Consider the following 17,737-nt stretch of genomic DNA (forward strand, 5'->3'; position numbering starts at 1 on the left):
ACATGGGTTTCTTGCATTTACATTTGTGATCCCAACAGTCCTTAAGTCTTCCAGGGATTATTACAGAAACAGTGTAAAAAGACACAGCAATTCTGTTCTAGGAGTCCTTCGCCAGACTGCATATTTCTGTAAGTACAGATGACAGATCTGCTCCCCCACCTTGCGGCCTCCCAAACCTCTCAAGAGATCTCTTTTATTGACATAACAAAAAGGTAAACTACTTGCATTATTTTTGACAGGTCTTCTGTAAAAAGAGAATGATGGGCAACTGTACTGCAAAGTATTTCCTTCTGAAATATTTTCTAGGAGATATTAGGAAAATAACAAATATTGCTGAAAAGTTCTGGAGAGGCACATTTCACAGCCGAAGAGTTAAACAAAATAGTCCCATCAGCTGCAAGATTGTGTTCTTTAGAGTTCTTTAGGTGGGCTTGGTCCACTTGTCAGAAAAGAGTATTCCAAATGCTGTTAGCTGTGATGGGCAAGGAAGCAGGAGCACTTCTGGAATGTTTTTTTTAAAAAACAGTTTCAATACTCAATGCTTCCAATACATACTCCAAAAAAAATGAGAGAGCAAGTTGCAGAGACACTAAATACAGTTCATAAACACAGAAATTCAAAATTCTTTATTACAGAAGTAAGAGCTGAGTGTGGTGCAAAATAAGATTCGGCCTTCCTTCAAAGTGCTGCGCTAACCGTCCCGACAAATTTTAATCCCAGCTCAAACAAGATTGCATTGCATTACAGCATTGAACCACTGTAGATACATTTTTCAAAACCAAGAGATATGGATGCTTTCGATAATTTTATTCAGTGTCCTAATTACGTTGTTTCAGATTTATTAGGTTTGAGAATGAACATCATCTTTAGTAGAGAAATTACATCTGACAAAATTTGTCTTGCCTGTTAGTTTGATATCAAATGCATCCCTGCAACAGCATTCATTGTTCATCTGAGAGATTAATGTTATAAAAGTACTTGTGTTTCCACTTTGAATGAGCCTGTCTTGGAGAGAAGAACTAACTGTCCTCTGACTGTTCTGCTTTCCTGAGGCAAACACAGCAGCTTGACGGTTTGGGAATCCGCTGTGCTCAGTCACATCCATAGATTCTGAATTCGTGTCATATATTAGATGGGCTTAAATGACACAAGTTAAATTTCAGTAAGGACGGGTTGGTGTCTTTAGGTTAAATTTAAGAAAATTTGCAAAAGGAGGTCCAAAATCATTAAAAACTTACTTAAATGTAGAAAGTGGGACTTACGTTAAGAGCCTTTAATGATTGCTCCGAAAATCAAGTCTCCTCAGCGTACTTTAGGTGGGTTCAGCAGCAGTGCTTACCTTTCTGTTATAAGATAAAGTGCCACCTCTGCTTCCTTGGTACTGATTGGAATCTCTGGCAACGCTCACGAGAACTCTGAAATAAATTCCTGTCCTGTAATGAACAAGGACAGTGCTGGATTTGTATCTTGGCTTGCAGCACAAACAGATTTTGTTTCAGACACTTCACAGTTACCAAGGCATAGAAAACAGCAGATCATTTCAAAATAGCTGAAGGTGGGAAACTGACCGAAGGAAAGAAGTAAGTTATATTTATTTATGGAGATACATGCAGATGCCAGTATCACCATATGTTAAACACCAGGAGAGGGAAGGGAAGGATACTGGAGCTAACAGCAAAATGAACATCACCATCACTCACTTCTATAGGCCAGTTCTGTATACAACTTTATGTTGTGAAAACATTTAAGTAGTTAAAAATTCCAGTGCATAGTATAGAATGTCATTTCAAAGTGCAGATTTTGTAGTGTTTCATTTATTTTTTTAAAGAATTTGGATCCTATTCCAGATTGTTTACAATCCCTCCTTCCAAATTTGTTTCTCTTTTATCTGTGTAAGCATGTGCCGACACCGTTGCTCGGTATACACAAATGCTAATCTACCTTCATGCACATGGAAATAGCTTTCCTGGCACTGAGTTTAAAACTCCCGTAGCATACATTATTAATCGAAGAAGTCTCTCTTTTTAGAAGAGCCTATCATTTATGTGGTCACTGTTGAGAAGGTTATAGATAAATATAATGCTGTTTGTTAACCAGTGTGGTCTTCAAACGTACAACAAACAATCCCAGATACTGAAAGTGTATAAAAAAAAAAGATTTAAATTTCAAAAGTAATTTCCTTCTCTGTACGCTGGTTGCATACTCTAACATGATCTAATTATAATGTAATGACAACTTCTTTTATATTGCCCTGCATGCTTTAATGCTCTAAATGCGTTTCTCTTGGCAGGTCTCCGTAGTGAGGTGAAAGCATGGTAAATATTCAGTTCCCTATAGTGAATAATTCCCTAGTTTTTGCATTTGGCATTCAAATGCTAGACCATGTATCTACAAAGTTCAAGGAGTATAGTAGTGAGGGAAGTGGGTAGGGCGAGGCTGGTGTCATCTGTGTGTAATTTAGCTGAATGTGTCCGCGCTAAGTAACAGGGCTTCAGCCGGGCTTCTGCTAAGCCTGCAGTGCTGAAGTCTCCCTTTTGTTACACGTGCAGGTCTTGCAGACTCTGTGAGCCTTATCAAACAGAGCCAGTTGGTGCTGCTGGTATGAAAGCACGGGGGAGCTCTCATGTGGAAGGTTAATGGAGTGTAATTATAAAGAAAAATGAACTGCTCAACCACTCTATCTCCCTCTACCTGCACTGAGAGTGACAAGTGCTCTGATCTTTTATAAACCCTAGAGCAGAGGTTTAACAGTCTAAAATGATGACGGTATAACTGTCAAACAAGCAAGCACAGTGTGAAGAAGTAGTACAAAACTTATGGAAAAGAATGTTTACATTCCCTTATATGGCCTCTGTCAGTACTTTCCTTCTTGCTGCATACTGTCATATTGATATATCATGTCTCAAATGTATTTTCCCTGTGAAGTGTCCATCAAACCCAGAAAGATCTTTGTCTTCCACATGTGGCTTCTTCATTTCTGCTCCTCACATTACTGTTACCTTGCTTGATGAAGTAATGGCACCTTCCTAAGGCGTTTCAATCCCAAAGGATTAAGCTTTCATAGAAGAGGGCTCTGGTGGCAGCAAGAACAGCTACTGGGATTTGTGTTCCAGGAGCTGACTGAAGTTTTAAATTAGATTATATACATAATTTGGGATTAGATACTAATGTCTGATCCTGTTAATTAATTTAGGAACTATATACAACTGTTGAAAACTATAACATATGTAAGATGCTTTTTCTCTTTGATCTATCAGTCAGATTTTTTTTTCTTTAAAAGACTATAAATAAACATCAATTGGGAAGCTACATCTAGGAAGTAGATGGAAGATGCCACACATCAAAACCGAAAGGAACAAGGAGATTAACCGCTTTGACTTTCTGCGTGTTAGAAGACATTATATTCTACCCCAGTACTCCTGTGTGACATCTAACTTCAGTGAGGCTAGGACAGTTTTGTCATTAGGAGACAAAGTTTTTGTGTTCCTTAGCCAAAAACCAGGTGGTATAATGGGCTGCCAGTTATTCTGAAGGCCATTGCAATGTCAGCAGGTTGATATGGGGAAATGTGCCCAGCTAATCCTAGCAGGCAGTCCACATTCCGCATTGCAGGGGAGGGGAAAAATAACATCCCAGCAAGTCTGTCCTGGGAAAAAAAATCCCATTCCAAGTCTGGAATCAATAAGAATCTTAATATGTAAGCAGGACATACAATAAAAGGCGTCAAAGGAAGAAGACAGCATGCTTTGCTTAGCTTCTTTTCTCTACTTTTTGCCAGTTTCCCATGTTTTAGAGGAAGGTGAAAAAACAAACCTGAGTATATCAGGTCGTTAGTGCCCCTGCACAAGTTCATATTCTAAAGAGTAAGGCTGCATTTATTTGGCGGCTCAGTGCTGGAGAAGCATGCCGAGAACAATGCTGGCACTTGAACTCTCCCCGTGGCCCATTAAGGAAGGGAATGAGCAGAAGCTTTCCAGGATACAGGGTCCTCTGCACCACACGTGTCCTACACAATCTCCTCCAAAAGTTAGATTAAGCATTTCCTTTGGAAAGCTGCATAACCTTGTCCTGAAGACTTCAAACCATGGTAGGCCATTACCTCCCACGTGAAGGTGTTCCAGCATTTAACCATCTTTGCATCTTATTTCAAGGTTGAATTTGTCTACCTTCAAGTTGCAACCACAGAATAATCATTTTACACTTCACAGAGAAACTAAAGGCCTCCCATCGTCAGAAGTCTTGTCAGTGTATAAATATCTATACTCAGTGAGAAGTCACTTCTCAACCTTGTCTGTGATAAAACTGGGTACGCTGGGCCCCAGTAGCTTCACGTTGTGCAGCGTGTTTGTTGGGTCCCTTGACTGTGTTGTTGGTTTCCTTTGAATTGTCCCCAGTAGCCCTGCACCCTTTGTCAGAAAGGTAGCTGCCTGTGCTTTTGGTTAAAACATGAATTCCTGACTGTTTTTAAAAGAGATAGAAGTTCACCAAATCTTCAGTTTTTGAGTACTGTTAGCCTTACTTAGTGAAGTATTATTTGCACTGAGATAAACAAACATGGGGGCAAAGTCCTCCCTCTCTTTTCCATTTAAATTGGGAGGCTAAGGAAGAACGTTTTTTTTTTCCTTTTTTTTTAGTCATTGTTGATTGATCCACAAACCTTGATACAATGAAAGGCCAGCAATTTTGGTCTGTAGTACTGACTTAATTTCATGTCTTTTCTGTGAAGCAGGCACTTTTCTTTGTTTTGAACATGCTTGGTTAACTAAAGAGAACAGTACAGTAGATATGTTTAGCTGGGCAGAATATCTGTCCGTATACTATTTAAGTGACTAGGAGATGGGGAAAAAAAACTCTCACTTAAGTGAAATGAAACTACAGCTTTCTGCTCTGATAACTCATTCTGCCTATGAAGTAGAGCTCAACGAGTTGCTATGTGATATTGCTAGTGACAGGTTTTAACTGAATCAGTGCTTAACAGTATTTGGTTGACAATATAGAAAGGGGAAGAAAGTCTGTCCACTGCCGTTCAAGCAACAGTGATAAATCCCCAGGGAGAATGTAACTTTTCATCTCATCCCTAGAAGAAATTCAGCAGGACAGTGATAATGTGATCTTTGATACAGGTTGATTATGCTGCATGCAAAATGAAATGGGTAAAATTGCTTCTGTGTGTTCTAAATTGTTCACATTCAATTTCACCAAATATTTTCTGTGTTTTCTAGTACTGGACAGGGTAAATATGAGTGTCTACTTCGTTCTGTATCTCTGTATCATGTCTCTGTGTGTTTATTCCTTCTCTTATCTCTAGGCTCTGCAGTTAGTTTGTGATCTCTGTAAAGAAAGTGTGGAAATGAAATATTAGATGCTGTTGACAACATCAGGGCAATCAACAGGTTCTCATACAGTATAGTTGAGCATCCAGATCTTCCTGTTCATAAAAAAAAAGGAGTTTACATTCTGTGGTAGCATAAAACTAGTCATCTGGCTTGATACTTCCGATCATGCGTGAAGTGTGTGAGCATGAACTATGTGTGTTTCCTTTCACAAGGAGGAGAGGAGGTGTGATTCAGTCGTGGGAATAGCTGTGGATGCACAAGAATCCTGATGAAACTGATTCATATTTTATTCAAGGGACTGTGTTAACTGTGCAATAGTGTGCTGTAAAATTATTTGATGGCTATCCTTTCCATTTCAGCTAGTCAAAAATATTAGGAGGTGTCAGTTTAGAAAGCAGACTTTTATTTAGGCTGATCATTTGTAAAATGAGAAATAAGTTCACTAACTTATATTGCTCTACTGTGCTTATTTAATTCAGATAAATTCAGATTAAAGGATGTCACATTATGAAATAAATCATAGGTAAGAGGAAAGATGCAGTGGTACCTCCCTGGTAGAGGTGTTTAGCTTAGATTGCTGGCTACTATAGATATGTGTGAACCACTTTCCCAGTGGGGTCATTCCTGTGTGTTCTCCTGCATAAGAATAATAATCCGTGGTAATTTTTATGATGAGATTTTATATACCCTTTCAGTCCATGGCAGAATTTACAAAACCAAATTATACACTTCTAGAAAACTAAGTTCAGTCAGACATCATAGAAATGTACTTTACATCGAACTACGAAAAAACCTTGTTGCATTTCTGCACAATCCAGTTTGTTGTTTTTTTTCCTAAGGAGTTGTTTTTTTTTTCCTGAAGTAAACAAATGTGGGAAGTCAATATGGAGATGGGCAAGATAAAATTAAAATGAGCACCTTTTCTGTGGTAGTCAGCAGTTCAGTTTTTTTTTTTTCATTTCCCTAGCCATTTCATGTGGAGGTGATCTCCACATTCTTTCACCATTCTGTATTTGTACTCAGAAGTATTTCTGGGAAGCAGGAAACCTAAAACAAAACAAAAAAACCTTGTCAAACCTTGTCAAATTAAAATTTTAATTTCATTCCTCACATTCCGTTCCTCCTTAATTACATTACAAATACTGCACTAAACTGTTTTCCTTGTTCTGTTTTGCCTGTTGTCATATACTAATTCTCCATTCATTAATTGCTTCATTATTTGATTATTGTAGCTGTTCTTGCAAGTTTCTTTCAATTAACATAAGTATTGGGGTAAGGAAGCAGAGATATTATATTATTTAATGTATAAGCTGAAGGAAAACACAGTATATGCGGTGCTCCTAGTACTTCAGCGTCTGTTCCCTACTTTGTGCAACAGTAAAGATTCTAAAATGAGAAGACAGTGATGCATAAGGCATTTCACGGTACAGCATTACCTTCAAAAAATTAATTGGTCTTGTGGTGCTGCAAATGGTAAAAGACACAGTACTGAAAATAAAGCAATCAGGAACTCAAATAAAACAGAATAGCACAGCAGCTATTTTCAGTCATTTTCATTTATAAATCTATCTATAATTTAAATAAAATAGAAAAGTTGATAAGCATTCTCCTCCATTAGGGATGAAGGAATGAACATTATTTCAGAACTTACATAATCCACTTCTGAATAATTTCTAGCAACTTTGAGAAGTATTTCTCTATTTTAAATGAAAAACCTTTAGTAGGTATGTTCATATGTGAACTGTGTTTGTAACAGAACCACACCTGCTGTATTTATTTTAAATAGTTTACAACATAATGAAGTGTATTAAGTTTATCAGCATTTTTAATGACAAAAATACTTTTCACATCATGCCAATGCTATATAACTATCTGACAAAATGGCAAAGTACACTTTTATCCAATGAAAAATTATTTAAATTCCATTTTATAAAAAGCACCCTCTGCCATATTAAGTAATTGCATTAAAGATAGCAAGACTGCAACAGTAAGCTCATGAGCTTTGGGCATAGCAAAATTAATGGTACTGTCTTAGTCTCTGTCTCGCTCTCATCTGTTCTGTAAGTATATTTATCAGTGTATTACATTGGGTCATCATGGTAGAATGAAGAAAAGCATTCAGTTCCTGTAGCATCCTCAGCATCTCCTTGTAGACATGCAGAAAAGTCCTTGTATTTCTGTAGTGCTTTTAGCCACATTTTCTGGGGGGGTTACATTGGAGGTTGCGCTCTTTGGGACGGTTAGTGGTGTTTTGGCTATGCAGCCTTCACTGTGGTCAAGATGTCTATGCTTAACAACAACAACAGCAAAACTTGGAAAAATATGAGTTAGGTTATCAAACTGTAAAAAGAAATAATGTACATTTCAGTAATAATGTCCAATAAGGCATTAGGCATCGGGGGAGGCAACCTTGCAGTCCCACTGCTTGCATTGGTAGCTACATCCCTTAAGAGAGCACAGGCATCCCTTCCCTCTGCCCCCCAAGAGAGTCTTTTCAGCTAAAATGTATAGGTGGCAGTTTGAACAGCTTTAAGAAGCAGGAAGTTGTACCACACTTTTTTTTTTTTTTTTTTTTTAATGGGAATAATGCTCTTTCTAATTCAGTTGGTTTTGATTTTTTGTTTTTGTTGATAAAAAGACCTGGATATGAGTCAAGCACAGCCAGAGGTGCAAAATGTGATAAAATACAGGGTTATCACAGAAGTAGCTTAAAATATTTCTGTAGTCTTTTGCTAAATCTGTCAATGGAATTAAATTCCATGTTTTTTGTACAACATTTTTTTTCTTCACTGTTGTGGAATACTGTGTCATGGATTTCTATAGCTGGATTTCACTACATAATTTTCTGATGCTATCTTAAACCAGTAGATGAGTGTACAATTACTCTCCTTGCTTGCAATCTTTCCACTCCCAAATTCTACTCCCAAATGCACACTCGTGGCATTTTAAAGAATAACCTTAAACTCTATGTAAAAGCAGAGGTCTTTCACTTCTCATTGGGTAGTGTGGCAGGGTATGGGGGCTGGCAAGGTGAGGCGCGTGAGGCTGCAAAAGAAGATTGCAGAGCAGGGAAATTCCCTCCAGCCTTCCCACTCCCAATTTGGAGCTTACTTGAAATCACAATTTCCTCTCACCATTTCATTCTCAACAACTGGCAACTTTTAAATCCCAGAGAGCATTTCTTGTTCATTGCAGGGAACGGGGAACAGGGTACACTTAATAGTTTACTTCTGGAATCGGTGGAGCAGGAAAGCAGGTCACGAGCAGACAGTCGATAAATTCAAACCACATCAGCTCTGGTTTTGTGATACTAAAGGTATGCACTTAGAGGCTGTTTAGTACTTTACTTTTCTCTCTCTTTTTTTTTGAGATTTTATATTTTACTCTTTTATAGATTTTTGAAGTTTAAAAACAGACCCTCCCTTAGATAGGTAACCTTTTTTGAATGTTTCTTGGATGAAAAAGAAAATGCATTAACAAGTACAAGAAGGGATGTAGTATTTTAAAATTTGCTGTACACACAGTATCACTTTTTAATTGATCAATTGATTGATCAAAGTGCAACTAATGCTTAGCTAATAACATTATACTTAAAGCTTTAAGTTTGTTTCAAGGACTTTCTTATCTTATGGCAGTATTTTCATGATAGTTTTTGATTTGAGAGCAGAGAAGACACCTTTTCTTATATCACCAGGACACAGATATATGGCCAGTGAGAGACAGCAGCAGATTTTCTGCTTAATCAAACACAAATAATCTCCTAATGCTGTGTTACGATCTGGCCTGTACCATGAATGAGAAAGTGGTATCACTAAATGTCACAGTATTGATTACAATTATTACCTTTAAGAAAGGGTCATATAAGATGTGCAGGGCTCTGTGAACTCGGTGGTGTGAAGAGTTCTTGATGAGGTTAGTTATGAAGATGTCAAGACAGCAAGAGCTGTTAAATTATGCATTATACTTACGGGGCACTGCTCGACAAATAGATTTTGTAGCAGTCTGACCGTAACCATTGCAGAGGGCTAGCAATTACTTTTTAGGTAGAATACAGTTTGGTCAAAAGGATGTGATTATTAATTTCTTTCACATTCTGGTTGTAAACAGAGGCTTTGGAGAGAATTCAGTAAACTTGAAAGACAAATGCTTTTCACATATTTTTAGCATTGCAGGAAAAGAAACTACATTAGGAATATGTGTGGGTTTTAGAGCTTTCTAACATGCAGAAAAACATTGTGTTTATGATATGTTTATGATTGAGTTAATCTCAGTTTAAAATTTCAAAGTTGTCCATAAGAGTATCGGAGTTAAATATTCTTTAAAAAGGATGGGAGGGAAAAATGGCAACGATTGGGAATATTTCTTAAAGGTTCTGTGATACTTCTAGATAACTGTGATCTCCCCAGCTTTACCAGCTGTGTAACCAGGACTTTGCGCCAGCCCTGGTGAATTTTAGACGTACGGATTGCACGTTCTGCGGCACAAACTGCATTCAGAATTAAGAGCAGCCGCATAACAGAGGAAGTTTAAAGCACTGCTTTAATGAAGTACGAAGCCTCACCGTGGACAAGACTTGCTCTTGTAGTGCCCCCCATTTGTCCCCTAGAGCAGGAGGCTCGGCAGGCAGCCGCGCGCAGCGGCATCCAGGCCCCGGCCCAGCAGCCGCGCTGAGGAGAACGCGAGGCGCCGAGACGGGCGCAGGCCTGAGGCCTAGTGCCTGTGTAGGGGCACTGAGCGTCTGGTCTGGTTTGAGTAATTAAGCAAAGTAATTTCGGAATACGTTGTTCGGAGCCGCTCCTGATAAGTGCTAACAAGCACGTAATCCTAACAGCCTTTCAGATAGTAAAATGATTTCTGTAGTGGCACTGTGGTATTTTTACTGACAGTTGGTAGAAGGAGCTTAATAAACTGTGTAAGCAATTGGCATGCTCTGCAAACTCCAGTTGTACTGCTCTGAATCTTAAAGCATTAGATGTTTCTTCCAATTTAATATCTGCATAATGGATATGGATGGCAGGATGCACTGCTGCCTGGCAGCTCTCGGCAGCCTGTACCAGACTAGCACAGGCTTCCAGAGCAGCAGTGTTGTTCCGCTCGTGTTATCCATTTTGTGCCAAACATGCTGAGCCTTAGTTTTTGCGCAAGGTGCCACAAAAAGTTGCTCTCGGTCCTGCGTTCCCCACAGCTCAGAGTGCTGCGGAGCAGGGTGGGTGGCAGTGGAGTCCTGCAGCCTGCCTCTGGCTTGCTCTTTCCCCCTCTCTCTCCTTTTATTGTTTGGATCCTTTCACTAATGTTCCCTCCCAGTGCAAAGAACAGGATGGAAATGAATTATAGTGCCACTGCTGCTGCTTTTCTCCAGTTAGAGAATCAGTAGAAGAGCACCCTATCACTGAATCTCATTCAGGCGGCTATGGAAGACAAAAACTCCCTTCCTGTTCATGTTGGGTACAGTAATTACCGAAAGTCTCCCATGCAGTCCATTTTTTTGGCAGGTAGCACACAGTTATGTTGCAGTATTTCCTCTCCTACTTTGCTCTGTTCTCCTCTCCTCCCCCTCAGGCTGATATCTGGAAATGCTTTTCAGCTCTTCTATCTGCTTGCTGACACAGCACTTTAGTTTGCATGTTAACATGGTTGATCTTTTCAGAAAGCAATTTTAAATGATTGTTCAGTTATTACGTGTATGAATGAACTGATAGACACAGGCCATTTAAAACTGTGTAAAATATCTGAATTAGAAAAATGCTTTCTATACTCTTAATATTTTCTGCTTGTTCTAGGAGGGAACAAACAATTTCCAGCTTTGAGGTTTTGACAGCTTTTAGCACTTTTCTTGATGCAGTGTAAAATAGTTACTTCGCTCTCCCATCCACTGAATTTTCAGTGTGATAGGGCCTGTGTTTCTCTTGTTTTTGGAGTCTATTGTGCATTCCAGGCAGTACTGTCACAGTAATACCAGGGAGAAAATTTTAGAAGGCAGGTAGTCTTCCTCCTGTACACCTCTTAATTGCTAAATCCGGTCTTCTGCACAGAGGTCAGCACTATGAATTCATATCTTTCAATCCTATGAAACAGGAGTTAATTTTTTAGTTGATTTGTTGTTTTCTTTTGCTTTTGCAAGTTCCAGTTCTCAAATATGTCAGTTTGGGACTCCACACCTTTTGCTGTCTCCTTTTAGATGAGAGGTACAAGTTTAGTGTGTTAGGCATGGCAGTTTTAACCCATCATAAGCAACATAGTCAGAATCAGAAGTGCAAAATATATGAATGAGAACTACATAAAGGACAGATATTTCATTAGCTCAGAATTTCATAATCCTCTGTAAAAAAATCTGAGGGAAAAGATTGTTTCAGTTAGTTGTACATAGCTAGAATTTTTTTTTTCATTTTCATTCTGTCTCTGTGTTTTGTACTGTGTCTTAATACAAATGCTTCAAGACAAGTATCAAAAGATTTGGTATTATCAGGAGGTTTTTTCCTTTTTCTTTCCATGTGGAAAGTGGAAGTGCTTCAGGCAGCCCCTTCTGCCGGAGTGAGGCTCTGACTGAGGTTTCCTGACCATGGCTGTTCTTATAGAGCTTGCTTAGGCCAGCCCTTGCCATGTTTGTTCACTCTTTGTTGTTCTCCTCCAAAGCCAGCAGTGTAGTATAACCATTTTGGAGTACACAGTTACTCTTGATCAAGGTGGCTTAAGTATACATCTGAATCTTCTTAAAGCTATCCTAGTTTGATGGTGGTTAGAGTGTTGGAAAAAATGCCTATTTCCTATCATGCCCCAAAAAGGTAAAAAGTCTTGTGGTGTTTGCAGTCATGTCTCTGTTAAAGTATAATGTGAACATAAATCATGAGCCCTTATTTCCCATGTGGTAACATAGTATGTTAGCCTGTAGCTCACCTGATCTGCTCTTAGATCTGCTGAGTTACTGTCTAAGGATACCCAAAGGCTACCAGGAGAAAAAACTTTTCTTTGAAATCATTTCAACTTTCATGAAAGCTGTAATGTAATAGTAAGCATTTAAGCTGAGAGAAATAAATCTGCACTTTGCTTCCCATGTAGGTAGCCCTATCTGATTTTCTTGCAGATGACAATAATATTGAACAGAATGACCACACACCCATGCCCATCCTGTTCCCTGCTCCACATTCAGACTGGTTCTCTCTGCACTCAGTTTCTGTGCCTGGTGGTACATGTCTGAAGGAGATGGAGACTTTGGAATCTGAATGTCAACAAGTTAATGTTAACATGTTAATGAGGTCTTGCAGTGGTTTGTGAACAGCCTGAACTGGGGTGGGTTTCTGCAAGGACAGCTAGGTCACCCTGCTGGACAGCAGCACTCTGTGGCCTATTTTGGCACTCTGACCATTAGATAACACCGATTTGTAAAATTCCAAGAGAGAATTCCTACTACACTTCTGAGTAGTTCTTTATTTACATTAAATGCTTTAGGTGTTATTATCTGCTCTAACATATGCAGCTAAATAAACATAATCATCTCTGTTTATGTTTTTGTTTATCTGGTAGAAAAGAGTGGTGGAACAGCTTCGAAAGAATTTGATAGTGAAGCAGGAACAGCCAGATAGTAAATTTCAAATACAGCCATTGGCACAGTCAGAAAACAAACTACAGACACCACAGCCGCAACCACTACAACAGCTACAGCAGCACCACCATCAACAGCAGCAGCAGTCTACTGCACCCTCTCCAAACGTGATTGGATCACAGGTAAGAATTGCTACAACAATTCTTATCCTCTCTGAAGGTGAAGTTCACTGCAAAAAAAATCAAAGAAAGGTTCAGACAGAAAACTACAAACCTTTACTTCAGCCTCTTAGTATACCAGTATGAATTTCTCTTTCTGTGCATATGCACATATGGGTTTTGTGTTGTTTTTTTACAGCAGTTACCTCAAAATAGTAATTAAAAGTCAGATCATAATGTCACAGAAAAGAAGGGAGCAGTATCACCTTTCTTAGAAATAAATAAAAGCTTAGCAAATTAATCACCTTTTTCACAGGTGTGTGAATGATTGCCCATAGTCAGGAGGTCTCAAGAAATAGTAAAGACTACATGCGCAGTATGAGGTGTATGATTAAAATAATTTATTTCTAAAAGACTAACAGTCTTTGTATCTGTGAAGAAAATATAAGAAAACAGTTCCCTTTTCTTTCTGCTCGGTTTTCTAAACAGATGTAACTCGCATCTAATAATACTTACCTGAGTCTGCAAGGATTAATCTAAAAGTATACAATGGTAGTTGCAAAGTTTGAATATTAGAAAGTAGTGTCTTTACTGGAAAGATACACTAAATTTCATTACAGTATAGGATTAGAGACGTAATCCCAGAACTCACCAGAGAAAGTGGTCCACTTTTACTGAGATGGAAATTCCAAGCTGATTCAAAGTCTACTGCTTAAATATATAGAATCCCAAAAGTCTACTAATAAAACAGCTAGAAAGTGCAGGGATGTGTTTTGTAATAAAACAGGGTATGTGAAGTCTTTTTTCCTGTTGTTGCTATCTCAGCAGCCCATGTTTACCTGGATAGGCAGATGGCAGAATTCACCGCTGAAGTTTGCTTTATGCATATTGCAGGGAATCACAACCACATCTTTGACAAGTTATGGTTCTTGTCTTCCCTTTTCCTGGAAACAGAGGGGTAAGACATGACTGGGTTAGTTCTGTCATTAACTTAACAAGTTGCTCTCTAAAAATGTATGTGTAAAACTTAGGTACTCACATTTTTGATAAAAGAATATTGAAAAAATGACACAAATTTAACAAAGAAAAAGACATTTTTAAACACTAACATTATTCTGAAGCTAAGATAGAACAAAGAAGTGTATATTAACGTGTCCTAAAATATTTACAAGCAGACAATGGTTCACTCTTTGCTGTATCATTGGTCTCATCTTTTCTGTCAGGAAACATGACTGCAAAAGCAGTCATGCATTTCTCCGTACTCCACACTTTGCATTCGTGCATTAACTTCCAGGTCATCTTCTAGGTTCTGAAAATTTAGGTTTTGTTCAAAGTTAAAGAGCCCTCTAGTGAAACAGTCAAAAAACTGCTACACCCTTCTATCATTGATGCAGTCGTACTTGGAAAGTAATTATAAACTGAAAGGCAGGTCTTCCCCTCGTTTGAATAAAATAAACCAGCTCTTATCCTTAAGAGTGTTTTGTTATTATTCATGTTGGTATAACTCTGAAGTCAAGTCACTTCCTTTTATACACAGAATCTGTGTACAGATTCTCTCTCCCATTGCCCCTCAATCAAAACGTGCCTTCTTTTTCAACAAAGACAAGCCCATTCACGTGTAAAGAAAAATCATATACTTTGTCTCTCCAGAAAGATTTTTGCTGCCAACTTTTGTAAATAGTACATCTTCCAAGGCTGTGTCAGTAAAGAGAGTGCTTTCAATGGTTATTTTCAGAGTAATTCAATTTAGGAATAAAGTTATATATACTGCCTTAATAGTGACATTTTAATATACTTAATATAATCCACTAAGAAGGGCTTTTAAATTTTTCAAAAAGCAGCAAGCCTGCTAAAAGGTCAAGTTATTACAGTGTTATTATGTGAAATAATGCAAACTTACTATGGATGCTACTTCAATATGAATTCATGCATTGAAAACTTTTTAGAATAACCAAAGCAATTAATGCTTTGTAAGTAACAGGGAAATTCAAGCTCTGTGATCTGCTGACTGAAACTATGCTCTTAGTACTTACAGACTTACCAGAACCCCTTGAAAGATTCCCAGTCTTGTGTTACATGATTGATTTACTTTTCTTTAAAATGTTTATGGCTGACTGTAATGCTTGTGAAAATGATACTGTGTTACATTTCATTGGAAATGCTTGAATAATAATACTACTGCATTAGGAGAAAGGAGCCTCTTGTTTTGGAGAGTGTGCAGCAGAGGTCAATAAGAAGCTATTATATCTTAAAAAAAAGGGGGGGAATTATTCACGCTGAGAAAAGGGAAAAATAATTATGACTGGATTTTACATAAATGTATAAAATTGTAGCATAAAATATCCTTTGATTTGGCAATATGCAGTGATTTTTTTCCCACTTGTGTGTCATTAACAATTAAGATATGTAGTTTAAGCATTGAGAAAGTTGTGTGAAGGTAAATGCATTTTTGTTCAAGGAAATAGTACTGGAGAAATACGGAAGAAATCAACTGGAAATATATGTATAGTATTTTATTAGAAAGAAGAGAAAGGTCTTGTGTGATTAAGATCGAGCAATCTAAATCAGGCGTGTTCAGACCATGGAAAAGACTGTCTGATCCCTCGCTCTACGTTTTTTCCTGTTTTAATATCTAGCACTGTCATCAGGTGGGAATGGCTCTTACTTCATACTAAGAGCATTTAATGATGCCAATAACTGTTTGGAAGATGCAGTGTCATTGGCACAATGGATTTTTTATACCAGAGAGAGAAGGAATAAGTTCACCTGCCATTCTGTTGAGTGCCATTTGTCATGATTTTTCTGCGCATATTGTGTTCTGGTTTTATATGGAGATTTTCCTGCCATGTCGGTTTTTGGATGAGATTTGTAATTTTCTGTTTCCCTTAGCATCTTAGAAGGCAGTACGTTTTCAAACAAAATTATGAAATTGTGGTTCTTTAACTTTAGAATACACTGAATTTGTGGGCATAGTGTATCCAGGCATTTCAGATAAGGTTCAGATAGAGTTAAGTGATTCAAAACTACTCTCATTAGAACAGGCTAAGACCAATCATGCAATCACATACATGCACCAAAACCACCCCCGTTCCTGAGAAGTTAAAATTAATTGTCGGCAGCTGGACAGGCTTATAGCTAGCTCTTGCAACTCCATGTTAGCCCTGCTGATATTCTTAGGAGAGAACATGAAGGGCTAAATTACTGTATGTATGACTAAAACTGAAATTTGGGATAGCCAGAATCAAAATCCATTTTTGTTCTTTAAGAAACAAATGTATGAATGTTTTTCCCTCTTTCTCTGATCACGATGATCTCTGTAAGTAAAGTTTCCATTTGAAATTTTGGGTTTTAATTGGTGAGAAGCTAGTTTGCTGGTTTGTTTCATAAACTTCCACTATATAGGTTTGATGTTGACAGCAAACATTTGGAGGTAGTATGAAAGTAAAAGATCTAAAAATATATATGCCACTACTAATGCTTGGTTGTCATTTTCTAAGGAATTGTTTTTGAATCAATCCGTAATGCTGCAGATGGTTAAAATGTACCCAACAGGTGCCCCAAAAGAGATTTGTCTAGTAACTTGTCACAGCATCACAGAGTGGTTGAGGTTGGCAGCGACCCTGGAGATCACCGAGTCCAGTGCCCCGCCAAGCAGCATCATCCAGAGCACATTGCTCAGGATGGCATCCAGGGGGGTTTTGAATATCTCCAGAGAAGGAGACTCCACAATCTCCCTGGGCAACGTGTTCCAGTGCTCTGCCACCCTTACAGTACAGAAATGTTTTCTCAATTTCTTTCTAGCTATCCAGTTTTCAGAGGCTTAAGATAATGTGCCTGTCTGAACAGTAGGTAGGTAGACTCAGTGCTGCCTTTTCTTTTTCTGTAGATTGTTTCCAACTAACCAACCCACATCCTGTCTGATACAAAGTGTCTCTGTCTCTTACAGTGTTTTTTCTGTTTCCTCTAGAAAACTGTAACTACAGCTTCAATGATCACCACTAAGACACTACCTCTCGTCTTGAAAGCAGCAACTGCGACCATGCCTGCCTCCGTTGTGGGTCAGAGACCTACCATTGCCATGGTCACTGCTATCAACAACAATCAGAAAGCGGTCCTCAGCACTGATGCGCAGAATGCACCAGTCAACCTCCAGACGACAAATAAGGTCACTGGGCCGGGAGCTGAGGCAGTCCAAATAGTGGCAAAAAACACAGTCACTTTGGTAAGCATTTCATGGGTTTTCCCTGCAGATACATGTGGTTTTAGTTTACAAGAGGGCTATAGAAAGTATTTAAATGAATAGTCAAGTTTTTGCAGGAGAAAGAAAAGTACCTGTTGTGAGGCTTCCTTAGTTAACATTGTTAAAATAAGAAGCTAAGAGAAAAGCATTTACTATCTACATGGGTTGTTATTACTGTTTTGATTATAGAATTAAATTAGTGCTGTCATCGCCTCTGTGTAAAGTTTCCCCTGGTTGCAGCTGTTAGTCATGGGGAAGTATCAATTGTTTTGCCCCTACCTAGTCTATGTGGCTGTGTTCTGCAAAATTCAACTAGTTTGATAAAGGTGGTGTCAGAGTTTCTTTGTTTGATATTTGGGGTTTTCATCTTATATTTTTTTGAGTCAATCTCTCGTGTTCCCTTTCTGTGATAGTCTCTGGTGTTAGACACACCACTTAACTCTGTTCACTATCCTGTCTTCAC

The 17,737-nt window shown here is 38.3% G+C and overlaps 1 protein-coding gene across 12 annotated transcripts in view; it reads left to right on the plus strand.

Annotated features, from left to right (window-relative positions):
* PHF21A (PHD finger protein 21A) overlaps positions 1 to 17,737 on the plus strand; it is a 133,838-nt gene that overhangs the window by 93,410 nt on the left and 22,691 nt on the right. For 11 of the 12 annotated variants that reach the window (XM_040560143.1, XM_040560142.1, XM_040560135.1 and 8 more), the window contains 2 exons: positions 12,858 to 13,058; positions 17,002 to 17,256. In XM_040560143.1, the coding sequence (XP_040416077.1) occupies positions 12,858 to 13,058; positions 17,002 to 17,256 (456 nt within the window). Of the gene's footprint in view, positions 1 to 12,857; positions 13,059 to 13,794; positions 13,978 to 17,001; positions 17,257 to 17,737 lie in introns of those variants that run through there. The other variant, XM_040560146.1, reaches the window with a different exon arrangement.

Source organism: Cygnus olor, chromosome 5, assembly GCF_009769625.2.
Source record: "Cygnus olor isolate bCygOlo1 chromosome 5, bCygOlo1.pri.v2, whole genome shotgun sequence".
NCBI lineage: Eukaryota > Metazoa > Chordata > Aves > Anseriformes > Anatidae > Cygnus > Cygnus olor.